The sequence below is a fragment of the Colobus angolensis genome, unplaced genomic scaffold (assembly GCF_000951035.1).
Source record: "Colobus angolensis palliatus isolate OR3802 unplaced genomic scaffold, Cang.pa_1.0 Scaffold398, whole genome shotgun sequence".
NCBI classification, from domain to species: Eukaryota; Metazoa; Chordata; class Mammalia; order Primates; family Cercopithecidae; genus Colobus; species Colobus angolensis.
Window position 1 is genome coordinate 1051160 of NW_012117354.1, and position 17325 is coordinate 1068484.

The window sequence follows — 17325 nt, forward strand, 5'->3', positions numbered from 1 at the left end:
TTATATAAATCTTATATTTTCCAAAAAACTGATCTTTTGCCTACCCCTCTTAGAGTTAAAAATATTGCCTTGTCAGGCAAGAATATAGTATGCCAATATAAATAATATGCTTTATTTGGTTAGAAACAGTTGGTTTGGGAAGCTAGCAACATAGCATATTCGTCACAAATTTAATAAGATGTGTATTTTGATACTGTGATAACCTGCATTGTAAATTACCAAATGGTTGGAATTGACCAGTTTATACTTAATAAAATTTTTGTGCCAATGGCTGTCCAATTCATTGCATTTGTGAATTGTGCTTCTAGAAAAATTGTAGACATTTAAATTTTATATACATATTTATGACTTATTTGTGCATATGATAAAAATTTATATATAGTAATAAAAGTATATATTTAACTTACATTGTGCCCTTGATTATTGAAAACTTCCTTTTTATAACAGATTCATTATTTGGAAGCTAAAGTAAAAATGAGCCATGTTACCAGAAGGAATAATTTCTATCTTATTACTGATGTTTTTATATATGTGGTAAAACTATGGAAAGTTAGGTTTTCAGATGTCGTGGTAGCTGAAAGAGTTTGATGTACATGTGGTTAAAGTGTGAAGAAAATATGAAGGAAAAAGTATGAAAAGTACCCTAATCATTACCTAATTGCTATTTTGTTATTAATGATCTAAGAAGTGTGACTGCATTGTACAGATGATTTTAGAAATTCACATCTTTGCTGGCTTTTCCTTTAACACCAAGAATATCTGTTATCATCTGTGTGGTACTGTATTTTGTTTTCTCTTTTAAAGTAAAATCTTGAAGTGATATTTAAATGTTTGCAAGTCTCATGACCTTCCTATAGAAATTCACATTAGTATAATAATTTACATTACAAATACAATATAACCTTTAATTTTGAAGAATAAAAATGGAAATGGAAGATGAATTACTATAGGGTAGTTCACTTAAATCGAAAATGTATATTTGAATAGTTTCAGTGAAATTTGGCTCATATGACCAGACATAGTTTAATAGAATTCTATTATTGATAACCTTGAATAAAAGGATCTAATTATAACTTATTTAGGTTTTTTCCCTTTTAGGGAAGAGATGTTATGTTTTTGTACTACTATTGGCTATAGCTATAAAGGATGTGCCTGAACCCGCTAAAACTTTTTAAAATTCTGAGTTCAGTTCTGTAATATTAGTGAATATTACATTATAAAGATCACTTAGGAGGGGTTTGATAATATATGCTGATTTGTTTTATATGAATTGTTAGAAATATGTACAGAAATGAGGGTAGTCTCAGGCTACCTTTCCATTAATTCGGTAAGCTTGTTTTTAGAGCTTTCCCTTTCATTGATTGGATGTAGGGCCTGGGAATACAAATAGATTTTAATAGTTTCACTAGGTAAAACTGCTAGAGAGAAAATTCATGCCCCAAGTAGAAAAATTAATATAGCTGAATACTTAAGTCCCTGTTGAAAAGATTTCTGAAATACTGGAGTTCATTTTCCTGCCTTGGTAAGGCATTTTTAAAATTTAGTTTAGATGGCTTAAACCATTTAAAGAAGCTGTCTTCATTCTAAATATCAATTGTCAATATCAATTTTCACTGTTGAGAACTGTCCTCAACAGTGGTTTATCTATACTAAAGGAAATATACTAAGTATACTAAGGAATTTAGTCTACTAAATTCCTATTCTTTTTAAAATTTACCTGTTTTCCTTTTCCCTAGTCTCCTTCCTGCCCTTTAAATCTGAATAACCAGAAACCATATATTTATTTCTATGTTTTATGTATAATGATATATGAAGTTAGTGAATTCTGTATGTAAGACAAAAAGATGGTTTTTATTTACTTTTGATTACAAAAAAATGGTTACATGAATAAAATAACAATTTCCTTTAAGAGAGGGATTGCTGAATGATTAAACTCTCAAGGAAAAAAGAGTGAATTCTTCCTTTTAATAAAGGTGACCTAGGTCCTAAGGAAGTTAGGAAAAAAGAAAAACTCACATTATACTTGTTAAATTTGTTTTCCAATGTGATTATTAAGTTGTTGTATTTGTTTTTTGTTATAGACAAAGCAAACTCAAAAACTAGCCTAAAAAAGAATTCCTATGCATTATTAAAAGTGATAGTAATAAAATATGTATTGGTGGTGGAGAAGAATCCCACAAGCACTCAAGATTGACATAACCTTTAACAAAGTGGAAAAACTTTTATTAGAACTGCCAATTCTAGGTTCAAATTTATGTCAAAGCACTTTATGGTACCATAATTAGTACAACTAAATTATTTTTTAGCTTTAAATGTCATTTTTCACTAAATGATTTTAAGTGAGACATCTGAGAGTTACTTGAGGCAAGTTTAGATATCTGTACAAGTTTAGATATCTTTGATTTTAATAAACTCCCTATTTCCTAATTGTGTGTCTCTTTCACATGCTTTTTAGAATCATTTATTCCATAACATGTTTCCAAATTCTATCTAGTAATTTTTAAACTTCAAAAATAATCTCCCTGTTCAATTACAAGGTTCTAAAGACAGTAAAATACCTTGTAATTTCAGTAACATTTTTCTTTTTCTTGAGCAAAGTATTTCAAAATGTTTGCCTAATCCTCATGATGTTCTTTTAAATTATCCTTCTTAAAAGGTGGGAAAACTGAAGCATTGTAAAGTTCGGCTCTGACCCAAGGTCAGAGTAACCAAGGTGAAAAATCTGGGTGTTTCAACTGCTGTTCCAGTGTACGTCTATTATTCGTATCACCTTGAATAAAATATGGCATTTAAAAATTTATGATGTCATAATGCTGAGTCTCTACTGAGCAGGGCTGCATAATGTTAAATTTTAAAAAGAAGAATTACAAGCCCAGCTTTAAATAATAAAGGGATTAAGTACAGAATATATATTTTTTAAGATCATCGATGCCATTTTGTCCAATAAATTGCCTTACTAACAGTGTTTTCTTAAGACAGTGCTGATTAGAAAAAGTGTACAAAGAATGCTCTAAAGACCCTCGGGACACAATGTACCTTAAGTTGGCACTAAGCGATACCACAATAAAAGTCATACATATTGCATATTGACATACACTGAGAAGGGTGACAAGAGTTTTTAATAATGTATTTTAGAAAATTGTTCATTTTTTGCTTAAATTTATCAGAATACAAGACCTATAAAGCAAGACAAGGAAGCATTGAGCACTGAGTCTTTTCATGCCCAGTATCCAACAGTCAGGGCTATGTTTTCCTCCTGTTCATGATGGCATTGGCTTTTCAGATGGTGCCAATCCTGTGATGAGGCACTTGAAGAGTTTGAAGGTTAGGGCATGTGAAATATGGAGCTGGAAGGAAGCATGCTGCTATTCCATTGGAAGCAAAAGGGAGTGTAGGTCCATAGAATACTTCTTCTTTGCCTTCTCTGCTTACATCCAGTACCTTCAAAAGAGGAAGAGAAGAAGTCTGTACATCAAAGATGACTGCCCAAAATAAAGCTATGTATACATAAAAGAAATTCTGAACTTAGTTATGCTACCATCACCATATCTGAGGAATTCTTTTTCTTGCTTGGATGATACCAGAGATAGTTATTAAGCTCCTACTAAATGCTACACTATGTTAGTATGTTTCTGGATGTACATATATACATACATGTATTATTTATAAGCATTTAATCTTCAAAACAATTAGAGGTAGGTAGCATTATCTTCATATAAGAAAACTGCCTTAGACAAGTTAAATAACTTGCCCAAACTAGTTAGTAGGTGGTCTGTCATCATGTTGGCTTAAACATCCTCACCTGTGAAATGAAGAAAACAAGACCTTGTAGCTTTGTTGTGAAAACTGATGACATCTAGCTCAGTGTCTGGCAGGTAGTGGAATATAACACAGCTTAGTAGCAAGTTCAAAATTAGTTCAGTTGATTCTGGAAGTTTTTCCCCAGTTCTTTCCTGTTCATGCTGGAGTTCTACTTTTTTTTTTTTTTTCTTGCGACAGGGGCTTGCTCTGTCACCTAGGCTGGAGTGCAGTGAGGCTCACTGTAGTCTTGATCTCTTGGACTCAAAACAGTCCTCCTGCCTCACCCTCCTGAGTAGCCAGGACCAAAGGTGCACACCACCACGCCTAGCTAATTTGTAAATTTTCTGTAGTGATGATTTCTCACCATGTTGCGCAGGCTGGTCTCAAACTCCTGGGCTCAAGCGATCCTTCCACCTCAACCTCCCGAAGTGCTGGGATTATAAGTGTAAGCCACTGCGCCTGGCCTCTCTCTTCTTATATAGCACAGCTTCTTTGTTAGTCAGTGCCTGCTATCTCCTAACTGAACCTGGCTGAATCTTTGAAGTAGGAAAATTCTTTCTTCAGGAAAGCTGCTCTCACCCAATTTGTCAAACCTATTCGGCTCTTTCAAGTCTGCAGTTATCTTAATCCCTCTTCATTTGACTTTTCTCTATTTAAACATTTGCCCCCCTTGGAATTAGTGTTTTAAAAAAATGAAAGTTTGTCATTGACATTGTCATATTGCAATCCACCTTGGGTCCCTTTTCCTTCATCTGCATCCTGGACGTAGGTGTTTCCCAATATTTCAATCACAGACCTCTTAGTATCCTTCTTTAATGATCTAGTCCACTATCATGCCTTCATCTATCACCTGTGTGGATAAATCTTAAGACTTTAACTGCAATAGACTGGGCGCGTAGCTCACATCTGTAATCCCAGCACCTTGGGAGGCCGAGGCGGTTGGATCACGAGCCCAGAAGATCGAGACCATCCTAGCTAACACGGTGAAACCCCGTCTCTACTAAAAAAAAAATTAGCCAGACATGGTGGCAGGCACCTGTAGTCCCAGCTACCCTGGAGGCTGAGGCAGGAGAATGGCTTGAACCCGGGAGGCGGAGCTTGCAGTGAGCCGAGATCGCGCCACTGCACTCCAGCCTGGGCGACAGAGCGATACTCCATCTCAAAAAAAAAAAAAAAAGACTTTAACTGCAATAACGCATTATTTTGCAAGAAATGGGCCTTTGAAATTTGGGAATCCATGTTCACAAAAGAGGAAATTACTAAGTCCTAGAATAAAAGAAAGAACAAACTTAAATGGAGATTAGATGTCCCAATCTCTTTATTGAACAATATACTATCACTACTAATTTAAAATAACTCATATACTAAATACAAACGTTTTCTCTGTTCTCTTGTTAATTGATGTACTTTCTTTCCGTGTCACATTTACACTTGTTTTGACTAGGTAAGGCAAGACTCCATTTATTTTCAAAATTTTCTTGATTATTCTTACACATTTTACTTTCCTAGAGAAACTTTCAAGATCAGTTTGACTACTTTGCCCCATGAGAAAAGGGAAAACCCCGGTGGGGTTTTGGCTAGTATTTCATTAGATACAGAAAGTAAATCAGAGGTCGTTTAGTATTTACCACAACTCTATAAGAATAAGTATTGTCTTCAATTTACAGAGAAGAAAATTGATACCAGAAAAAATTAAATGACTTTCTCAGGGTCACACGGCAAGGGGTGGAGCCAGTATTTGAGCTCAAGATGCAACCCAGAAAGAGCAAGGATTTTGTGCTCTCCCTTCTGACTGAAAACATTTTTAGAAGGCAAAATACTAATGAGATAATCATCCAGAGAGCTTTTGTCTGGTTTCCTGGGCCAACAGAGACTGCATATGTTAAGCAGATGTAATGTATTTAATCTGAGAAGGGAAAAGGAAGCATTGGCAGTTTTTCTCCAAACACTCCCCTGTAAACTGGCTGAAAGAAGGCGTTTGAGAGAATGTGGTGCCAAGCTGGCACTGTATCCTCCAGCCAAAAAGAAATAATAGTAAATGAAGAGAACAGTAGAGGTGATCTAGAAACATAGACTAATCACTTGCACACTTACGCAGATGCTCCTTTATATGCCACTTGTCATCCATGGCACGCAAGATTAGAGTCAAACCTCTGTGACAGACATTAGTTTACACACCCACTAAATAAGAACACCTTCACTTTCGTCAGTAACCTATTTCCACTATTTTCCATGAGTGTTTATTACTAACAAGTCCAAATCTCAATCTAAGAGTATCTCTGCTTTTCTCTTGTTTGGGTTGTCCTTCTGATGGATAAATAGTCTGTGCTAAATCAGAGTAGTAGCAGGAAATAAAGTATGCTTTTTCAACATTGGACATGCTTCATCCCACTGTGGTTGAATCCTACAAATCACAGTTAAATGAGCTTGGATTAGGGTCCAGAAGGGACAGTTCAATGAGAAATTATCAGCTGGTACTTGTGAGGGCAAAAAACAATTAGTACTTCCAAATGTTAATAGAAAAATCTCAGAACTATTTAAATATGACTTCCATTAATCAGCCATGCTCTTGGATTAATGATTTGTGGATTAATCTTAGATCAAACATTACATAGATTTGTGATTGATGACACAAAAAATTTAAACCTTTGTATTTTTAGTATGCATATGATTTTCCCCATCATGCTTCTGTACTTCTCAACCCACTGACATACTTAGGAATTTCCACTGTTAAGCATTTTCTCATAAATACTATTCCAGTCTCCTATCATCTTGCCTCTGTTGGATGTTCTTTAAGTAGTAAAGAAGTGGCCTACTTTTGAACATGTAGCTATTCTCTCCAACCATCAATTTATTACTGTGAATGTATTGAAACAAATTGTTCTGTAGTCATCCATAACATAAAAAAAAAAAAAAATTAAGCTTTAGTTCAGAATGAATGATAATATAGCCTGTAACCAGCTGTCATTAACTAAAATGAAAGATACATGTGACTATCCTTGAATACCTCTATTTCAAACATCTCTTTAAGTGATAATCCATATGCTTATAGGGATACTTGTTACCTATTAATAGCAAAGGCTCCTAAAAATAACAAGTGGGCCAGGTGCAGTGGCTCACACCTGTAATCCCAGCACTTTGGGAGGCCGAGGTGAGTGGATCAAAAGGTCAGGAGTTTGAGACCAGCCTGGCCAGCATGGTGAAACCCTGTCTCCACTAAAAAATACAAAAAATTAGCTGGGCATGGTGGTGCATGCCTGAAATCCCAGTTAGTCAGGAGGCTGAAGCAGGAGAATGACTTGAACCTAGGAGGCAGAAGTTGCAGTGAGCCAAGATCGCACCATTGCACTCCAACCTGGGTGACAGAGTAACACACTGTCAGGAAAAAAAAAAAAAATTAACAAATTTGTCTGTGCTTTGTCAGACCAGTGTGCCAGCCAAAGGAATAAACAGCATTTGCCAAACGATTGATTCTGTTCATCAAAATGGCTACTGGAACACAGAAATACCCATCATGCTGACTTTTATTTAAAAGCAAATAGAATATATTATTGTACAATCTCAGAGGTGAAACTTATTCCACTAATACAGGTATTGATTTAAAAAAATAATTGAATCCCCTTTGAGAATCACCATAATCCTGAGGATACTCTCAAACATCCTCAGTGGTTTAAAATATGCACTTGTATAACTCTTCATTTCTTGTGGATGGATTTGTTTGAAAACAGTCAAATGTCATTAGCAATTAATTAGTGTATATGATTAGTGATCATTCTACAGAAAAATTCTTTGGTGACAAAAAACAAATGATGTGACTACGAAGTGTTTTTATTTAAGTTTCTATGTCTTACAAGCTAACATTCAAGACTGCTAAGAAAATATGAGATGTGGAAAAAAATGTGCACTACGGCAGCACTCTGGTCTCCTAAACTTGATATGTACAGCATTTTCTTTATTTCCTCATTATGTTATGATTTCCATTCATTTTCTATTCCTTGAGCTAATCTGATACTAAAATTAGTAGACATATGCTCATAAATGTATTTAAAATTTACAATTTTATTTCATGATAAACCCAAACTTACTTCCATTGTGCAAGTGATCAAATGAGGGTCCCAAAGTCACTTCAAAAACAGCGTTCCAGCACCATAGAGAACTGTTGCCCAGTTCTAAGTTCTACCAATTCTGAAAAGTAAAAACTAAAAAGAAACCTAAAAGACTATGCAAGACTACCAAATACATGCTTGGATGAAGACTAGAAGCACTCTTTGGAGAAAAGTTTGCTCATTTGTTGTTATTCGAAAGACAGGACGAAGCTCTAGTCTAAGACAGCTTTCCATTAACTAACTAAAACCAGTACAAGGCAGCCTTCAGTGAACTCCCTTAAAGTCTTATGTGGTTCTTCGTGTGTGTGGCTTTGATAATTATTTTCTCCTGTATTATTGTTTCCTAGTTTATTAATTTTCTCTCATCTTTATCATCTCTCCCCTTCTACTTTCTTTGGGATTACTTTTTGGTTCATTTTCTAACTTACGAAGCTATATCTCACAAGCTTTGCTGTGTATTGTTTTTATTACCACAGTTCTGGGAAATTTTTTGAGTTCCATTATGATGTCTTCTTTAACCTATAAGTTATATAGCAATGTGTTTTATTATTTCCAGTTATGTAGGGTTGTTAAGTTCTAACTTAATTACATTTTATTAGAGATACATAATACTATACAATACTTAATTTTTTAACTAAAGTTTTTCTTAACCCTAACCCTAGTACATGACTGTTTTTGTAAATGTTCCATGTATGCTAAGAAAAATATATTCTTTCCAACTGCTCAATCAGAACTCATATCCATTCAGACAAGCTTGTTAATTATATTTTCCTTATCTACCTTACCCTTGCCGACTTTTTTTAACTTCATCTATATGAATAATAGAAGTACTTTAAATTCCCCAGACAAACCTCTGTCAAGACAAATCAAGAGAAGAAGAGACAATATTATGAATGTAAAGGTAGATATAACTAAGGACAACACAACCACTATATGCTAGCAATTTTGAAAACTTAGACAACATGGAAGTTTCTTGAAAATATATGTACCTTATGAGATGTGACTGATAAAGAAAGAAAAAGGTTGAACAGTTCTGCAACTATTAAAGATATTGATGCAGTTGTTAAAAATCTTTCCATAAAGATGAGATTAGATAATAAAAGTAGTTATAAAGATATACTTTTCTGGAAGTCAGGAAGAAAGGTCAGGGCTAATACATGTCAATATTTTATCAGAGAACATGTAAAATAGAAAACTATGGTAATAACCGTAAAATAATAATAGGAATAAGACTATGAATGTGTCTATCAACAAGGGCTATTGCTCTTCTGAAAGGCCCAGCTGGCAACTTGCCCGGCCTGGGCTGCTCATACGCTGATGCACCAGGGCTATTCCTTGGAACAGAGGCTGTCCCTATCAGGGACTTGAATGAACTGTATGAGAATGAATGAAGTGTAATATAGAAAATAAGGCAACTGTGTGGAAAGGAAGTATTTGTAAAACTTGGGGGATGTGAAGGAACTATTGCCAAAGATTTTTAGAAGTGTTTGGTTTATGAGAAAGGGAAAGCTATCCCAGTTTCCAATACATATTACATATATTTTTCAAAGCTCATCCCCATTTCTATTTTTAATAGGGCTCAATAATTTATTTAGGCATCACTTTTAGGATACAGGATGAAGTTTAGTGACTGAACTAGTTGCACAGAAAAAGGAGACGTTAAGCCTCTTTCTAAATATAAATATCTCTTTCTTCAGTAGCAGCATTGCAAAATGTAACCTCACTGAACCACCTGAACAAACTTCAAAAGGAACTTCAACCACTCACCTGGATACAAGCCAAAGGCTCATTTGTCCAAATTGAATATCCACCAACTAAATATATTCTCCCATTATGGACAGCAACTCCAGATTCATTTTGGCCTAAAGTAAAGAGAATTGAATAAAAAGAAAAAAAAAATCCATTTCTTACATATTTTAATTAACCCTTTTGCCACTGAGGGATACAATTTTTCCCTGTGGCACATTTGTATACTCCATGGGATTTTTGCAACAACTAATCACTGCCTCCCAGTACTCAGAAAAATTAAGCACTATTTCTCAGAGAATGAATCTGTGTCGGGTCAGAACCAGGCCAAAACACGTATTAGCCAGCCAAGTTAGTAAATACAGCATTAAATACAGCAATAGTAAGCCATGTAGAACTGAATTCTATACTATGTCATATGCCATTAATTTACAGTGGTGGAAATAAGGTATATTATAGAAATGCAAACACCTCTTCTAGTACCCACAAATGCTTTTTAGGCAAGTGCTTACATTTGTAAAGTAACAGCTGCAACTCCAAGAAGCCAATAAAGCAGAGCCATGCCCCTAGCATGCCCCAAATGAAGACAAACGGCAAAAAAGATTGATCAACTTGCTATCCTACCTTTCTTTACATACCCAACATTTTAAAGATTATATTAAAGTTCCTGAGCTGGGACCAGCCTGGATAATCCCCAGATACTGACACGCCAAAATGATGGAAGGTTTCCCCTCCCATTTCAAAAAGAAGACAGAATAACTCACTACCACATATTCTTCCCTGGAGGCCATCAGAGAGTGAAAGAGTCTCTTTTTATTGATGGGCTGACACAGGATTGACTGGGGTAATAAATAAGCTGGATCTTACAAGCAGGCAGAATCACAGATCCAGAATCGAGGGCCCGAGTTTCTAAGTCCTTGTCCAGTGGGCCTCAAAAATCATTTTGCAAAAACAGGAGCTCAATACAAGTGTCTAAACCTCTGGTTAGATTCCCAGTGTTGCCTCCCCCAGCAGCAGCTGCAAGGGATTGAGTGCCCACTCAGCGTACTAAAATGTCTCAACCCAACCTACCATTTTCAGTTTGTGATTTTTCCTATTATTTGAGCAGACCTGGAAGGGATCTGATCACTTATAGATGTTAACAATGCAAGCTGACAAGGGGGAAAAAGTTATTAACTCCATAGAGAAACATGAGGGGTAAGTTGTTCACCATGTTACCTTCATCCTTTTTTGGGATGAGAATGGTCCATATCTAATGTTGCCCTGTGGTAAATGCTTGGATGGGTATTTGTGGCCAGAAATGCAGCTAAACTCCTGTGCACAGAACTACTTAAGGGTTTCATTTCTAGGAGAATACTCCCAGAAACAGTATTTGACAGTGACAAATAATGAAGACCATGCTCCTCCTGAACTTACAAGAAATAAGACTAAAAGCAGTGAGAAGCAACAGTAAATTCCTTCTGTAAAGAGTTATTAAATCTTTCAGTGTCTGGTTCCTCCTATTTGTATCAGAGTTCCATGTTAATACTGATGGATGATAATGGACTTGACATGCCTCTGAGCCATATGAGGATGTACATAATGGTAGTAATGTAGGCCCTGAGAAACCAGATGCTCAGCTACCTAAATGAGTCCAGTTCTGTTAGAACATAAATGATACACATCTTTCTGGTTAATAAATGCAAGTTCTTCTACAACTATGCACTTAATATTTAGTGATGCCCTAAAGATGTCTATGAAACATGTTTGGTGACTTCTTAAATCTACTTTTCCTGATTTACTTAATCAAAGGTACTTGCCAGTCAACAGGTTGAAACTGCAACGTGTCCACTGGTCAGTGTCCATGTTGTAAGAATCTATATGGCGCACAAGGATCCGGTCATTATTGTAGTCTAGGTCATTGCCTCCAAGAACATAAAGCTTCCTTTGTACAGCAGCCATGGAATGGTAGACCCTTCTCTGCAGCATGGGGCTACGGCTTATCCACTTATTCTGAAAAAAGAAATTTAAGTGCATTCTGTTAGTAAGAGACCTCCATGTCAGAAAATAGTAATGAGTGCCTCATAAGTAGCGGGAACCCTAATGTTTATCAAACATTCTGTTTGAATGTTGTTTATATATGTTGAAAGGTATGTGCTTCTTACATGAGAACAAGTACAAAAGAGTCACATATTTCAATTGTTTCTTGCGATTTACACATGGCATCTCTTCTAGTTTGCATTGCATTTTATAGTGCATTTTGAATTATATAAGGGGAACACTGAAATTTTCATGATGTTTATCTCACCTAATTCAGAGAATTTATTCATGCAAATACATTAAGTGTGAAAGCACATGGCTAGGTATACTGTATACAGTGGTGCAATGATTAAGAAAACAGTCTCTGGATCTAGACTGCCTGGGTTTATAACTTGTATGTGATCTTAAGCAATTCACTTACTATCTCTGTGCCAGTTTTCTCATCTGTAAAACAGGGATAATAATGCCTACCTGATAAGCCTATTGTGAAGATTAAATGAGCTAATACACATAAAGCACTTAGAAAAATGCACATGAAAAATGTTCAATACATATTCATTTTTTCAAAATGATGTGATGATAATCATTGGGTACCTTAGGCCCCTTGATAAGATAGGGTAATGGCTTTGCTGTTCTTTCCAAAATTAACCTCCTGAGATCAGTGGAAGAGCTAAGATTTTGTTCAGCAACAAACCACCCACACTTCCTTTAATCAGCCTCCTTTAATATATTAACAGTCACATCTTTTGCCAAATTGGGAAAGGTTATTTCTAGGCACACATTTATTTGTTTTGGTGGAAGACTAAGTTTTGTTTTGTTTTGTTTTGTTTTGTTTTTGAGACAGAGTCTCGCTCTGTTGCCCAGGCTGGAGTGCAGTGACATGATCTCAGCTCACTGCAACCTCCGCCTCCCAGGTTCAAGCCGATTCTCTTGCCTCAGCCTCCCAGGTAGCTGGGATTACAGGCGTGTGCCACCACACCTGGCTGATTTTTGTATTTTTAGTAGAGATGGGGTTTCACCATGTTGGCCATGCTGGTCACGAATTCCTGACCTCATGATCCACCAGGCTCAGTCTCCCAAAATGCTGGGATTATAGACGTGAACCACCATGCCCCACTGGAAGACTAAGTTTTATATGATAACTTTAGGGAATGGTGAAACCTCCAATATTTGGTTCTGGTTCACCCTCAGTAATGAGAAGAGTATGCCTAACCTTTCTTAAAATAAGGCTCTCATTGTAAAATTAAATCAAGACCAAATATGACTTTAATTTTAAGTCTCAACTAAGTAATGGACAGGCAAGTAAAGAAAGTAATGGACAGGTAAATAAACCTAACAGTTTTCTTTCTACATAAACACTAAGCATACAGGAATAACCCAGATTCCTTTTTGCCAAGAAAAAATTGGATTTCGGCCAGAAAAAAAACTCATATGATATTTTGAATACATAGAATTTCACCATTTCACAAAACTGTAAGGGAAGAAGCAAAAGACAACAACAATAAACATTTTGTATAAAAATTGGTCCACTCTAATAGGCATATAGACTAGCTCATTTCTAATTTCTCTTTTAAAGATACACTCAAGAAAAGAAGTGATTTGTATACGGCTTGAAAAGCTTGCATTCATCTGTTCCCCCATTCGAACATATCATAAGAATTTCCTTCCAATCAAATGTCTTCTTTAATAAAATAGTCAAGTCTGCCTTTCAGCTATTTTGCTAATATCTATAATACATTACACATGAATATATTTAACTCAAAACTCTGAGGATGCTTTTCTTAGGTGTTTTCTATGATACAACCCATTATAGTATTAGGAATCAATGTTTGCATTAGCAGTCCAGTCCCCTGCCACCAGACTATGGATGCCATCTGGTTTGCAAAGCCTGCCTGCATCCCCTGATTATATCTTCAGCTTCCTTCACTGCAGTGCCTGCCAGGTGAGCCGCCAACCACTGTAAAGGCAAAGAAACAGAGAGGCCTGGTGGGGTCATTCCTAATAAGCTAGCGTGTGAATACTAATCAGTGGTGGGGAAGCAGAGGTCACCCCAGCCTGCCTGTTGGCAGGTAGCAATGTGCTCTGTGGCAGATGGCAGGCATTATCGACTCTCCACAAAGGCCTAGAAGAGAAATAAGCACCAGGGCTGAATGATAGAGTTATTGAGATTCTGAGCAAGATGCAAGCAGATGTGATGTTTGCCAGTACCCACCGTAAACAATATGCCAGCAGAATTTTTTAAAAGAGCATGTGTGTACAAACATGAAACAGAACTCATTTGAAAAATGTTAACACCTTCTTCCTCTTTAACCACGTGTGCACCAAACTCAAGTAACTGCAATTAACAATCTCTCTTGAGACAGCTGACCCACGGACATTTGGTCTCTGAAATCTACAGCTTCTAATGACATCAGAAAACACAGTTTGCAAAGAGAGAAATGCCTTCATTAAATACAGAATCAAGTAATTGCTAAAATAAAAAGATACCAAATACACTGAGTCCACTATGCACATAAATTTGGTGACCAGTCCCAACCCAGACTGCCAAAGCCAACCTGTTGTGTCATATCCCATTACCTTCAGCTGATGAATATTAAGCCTACAAATCATTTTGGAATACTGTCATAATCAAAAATATTTACATTACCAAAATCACAGAAATGGCAAAATTCAGCAGACAATTGCCAAGGTTCATAAATATGTTGGTATATGGAAAAGAGAACAAAAGTATTTCCTTTGGGGGAAAAATATTAATTGGGTGTACATGAAAAGTGGACAAAAGAAGGTACAGGCACGATCCAAATGCATATTCAACCCCCAGCTGTTAGACGAAAACTCTTCAGATACTTCCCATCTCTCAAACTCTTCATATACTTCTTTAGAGTTGTCCTAGATACTGTTTTAGGTCATTTGGGCTATATTAAGTTAATACTTGTGTTTTAGAATAAACCATAAGCATGATTCCCTCCTAGAATGGCAGCCCCTTCCAGAAGGACATTGCAATAGGACAGTTAAAATCATTTCTATATTATGCAAAACTCTGAAAGGGTGATGTGTTGTGTATAGCACAAAACTAGAGGAGCCGAAATTTTTTGAGTAACAAAACAAAAAAATGAACCAAAGAGCAGTTTAATCAGATGCTTCCTTTTCTCTATATAAGCTTAAGATGCATATCTGTATGTGTAGACTTGGCATTCCAATTACTAATTACTCTGGAATCTTTTAAAATTCATTTTAATTAAAATATTGACGTGTTCTTATATGATTCTTACCTGGTTAGGTTCGTACACCATTAGCCTGTTCTGATATTGTGCCGTGTTAGTTACTCCACCTGTAATGGATTAACATGTGTTAGAGCTTTTCATGAATAAGAAATAGGATATTCCAACATAAGAATGAGATACAATTAAAAGAAAATGAGCTACTGCTGAGGATCTGTGTGTATACCCTCATGGTGAGCCCATGACATAATTAAGAAGCTTATTGTTGAAGCAGTTTCATTTTCAAGAAACATTTCAGAAGCAATCCAGTTAAGAGCAAGCAACAAGTATGCTGACATTACCAAGAGGACCCCAATTCTGACAAGCTGTTCTGCATGGCCAGAATGAGGGACAAAGTATTAGGGAGTGAGAGTGAACATAGTACACACAGATAAATCTCTATACAATTTATGCCAGGGACATAGTTAAATGGAAAATTCTTGTCCTTCACTAAATTGTCAATTTTAAAGCTCGGACCTCTGTACTCTTAACACAGTGATATCTTGATATCTCTTGATATTACTTATCAAAAAAAGATCTAAAGCCAGTGCTGTCCAATAGAATATAATAAGAGCCACATATGCAAGTCACATATGCAATGATAAATTTTCCAGTAGCCACATAAAAAGTAAAAAGAAACAGTGAAATTAAATTTAATAAATTTTATGTACCCCAATATAGCCACAATTATCATTTCAACATGAAATCAACAAAAAAATATTAAGATTTTTTATATATTTCATATTTTTTTTTCATAGTAAGTCTTCAAAAGCCAGTGTCTATTTGACACAACGCATCTCAATACAGATTAGCCATGTTTCAAGGATTCAATAAGCCACATGTGGCTAATGGCTACCACATTGGGCAGCACAGATCTAGGGCTCTTCAGTGCAATTGCTATTGTCATCAACCCTTTTGAAGCCCTCTTGACAACCGCTAAGGTCTAAGAGACTTGAGACCCATCTAATCAAGAACCACTAAAAAAATCATCACACTTCCAGCTAAGTTTCTCTTATTTGTCCTCATACTTCTTTTCATACTTGTAGTGTATACTGAGCCCTGTAAAACCCAGAAGTTACACATTTTGCTTTAAGTTTTACCATTAAGTGGAAAAACTCTAAAAAAATACGTAAAACAGCATAGTAAGAAAATATCACCAGTAGACATTAAATGTTAGATAATAAAATATCAAGGATATGGGACCAAAGAAATCTATCTTTAGAAATACTGCCTTACACATAGTTCTAGGCACTGGTGTAAAATGAATAAAACTCTTATTTTAATAAGTATCACAAAGAAGCACCTAATTTTTCAACAAAGATATAAAATTAAGCCAAACTAAAAATAGTTTCTTAATGGAATTTTTTGAATTTAAAAAACATATACTGTAAAAATACTGACCAAGATGGCCTTAACATTCCCCTAGCTTGACTAAACTTAAAAAGGCTGCTTCCTGACTCTAGGCCCCTTGACCTCCCTTTTCTTAGATTACTTACTTTAGAAAACTTGTAATCATAATTTCTTTCTCTCCCTCTTTCAGATGTAAATCATTTTAAAAGCTGCTTGCCAATTTTACAACCCAATAATATCTTCCTTAAGGTCCAGAGAGCCATTCCTTTGAAATGTAATCATCAAGGAAGATAGTCCCCTATATCCCAGCCTCTGTGGGAAGGTAGGACAGTAACTTTTTTTTTTTTTTTTTGAAACAGTCTCGCTCTTGTTGCCCAGGCTGGAGTGCAATAGCGCAACCTCGGCTCACTGCAACCTCAGTCTCCCAAGGACCCTAACTTTGATAGGCACCAATTAGCACCAAACACAGATGGCCTAATCACAGAGACCAAAATTTTCAACTCAGAAATAACTGCATGGGTACAACATATCCATTAATCAAGCTCCCTCAAAGTGTTCTTCAGTACTTTTCTACTAAATCATCCCAGTGCTTAGAAACCCTCCTCTTAAAAACTTTGCTTAATAGAATTGGTTTCAAACTGTATTCTGATCACTCTCTCCTATTGCAATAGTCTTGAATAAAGTCTTCTTTCTCTGTTTAACCTTATCTGGTGCAGTTTTTGCTTTGACAGTTCAAATACTTTGAATAGGAAACCACCATCAACTACATGGCTAGGAGTCAAGTCAATGAGAATCCAGAGGATTAGTGTCTAATCCTTAACTGAGCTGGAATAATCAATCAAAACTAATGGATACATAAAGTAGAAGGAACCTATCCAGGACAATCATTACTATCTCACTCGACCCCAGGAAGGAGATTATATCTTTCATATAATTGGCTTTGGCTATTATTAACTAGTGGACTATTTCTAAAATTCTCTCAGGAGCTTGAAGATTTAAGATTTTAAAGATCAACAAAAGCTTTGTCTGCAGAGAAATCCACA

The 17325-nt window shown here is 35.8% G+C and overlaps 1 protein-coding gene across 4 annotated transcripts in view; it reads right to left on the reverse strand.

The window, feature by feature from the left end:
• Positions 1–1830: 1830 nt before the first annotated feature.
• Positions 1831–17325, reverse strand: part of KLHL32 (kelch-like family member 32) — a 230252-nt gene continuing 214757 nt past the window's right edge. For all 4 annotated transcript variants that reach the window (XM_011955165.1, XM_011955164.1, XM_011955162.1 and 1 more), the window contains 4 exons: positions 14945–15003; positions 11453–11645; positions 9675–9769; positions 1831–3441 (listed from right to left, as the gene is read on the reverse strand). In XM_011955165.1, the coding sequence (XP_011810555.1) occupies positions 3280–3441; positions 9675–9769; positions 11453–11645; positions 14945–15003 (509 nt within the window). In that variant the 3' untranslated portion in view covers positions 1831–3279. The remainder of the gene's footprint in view (positions 3442–9674; positions 9770–11452; positions 11646–14944; positions 15004–17325) is intronic.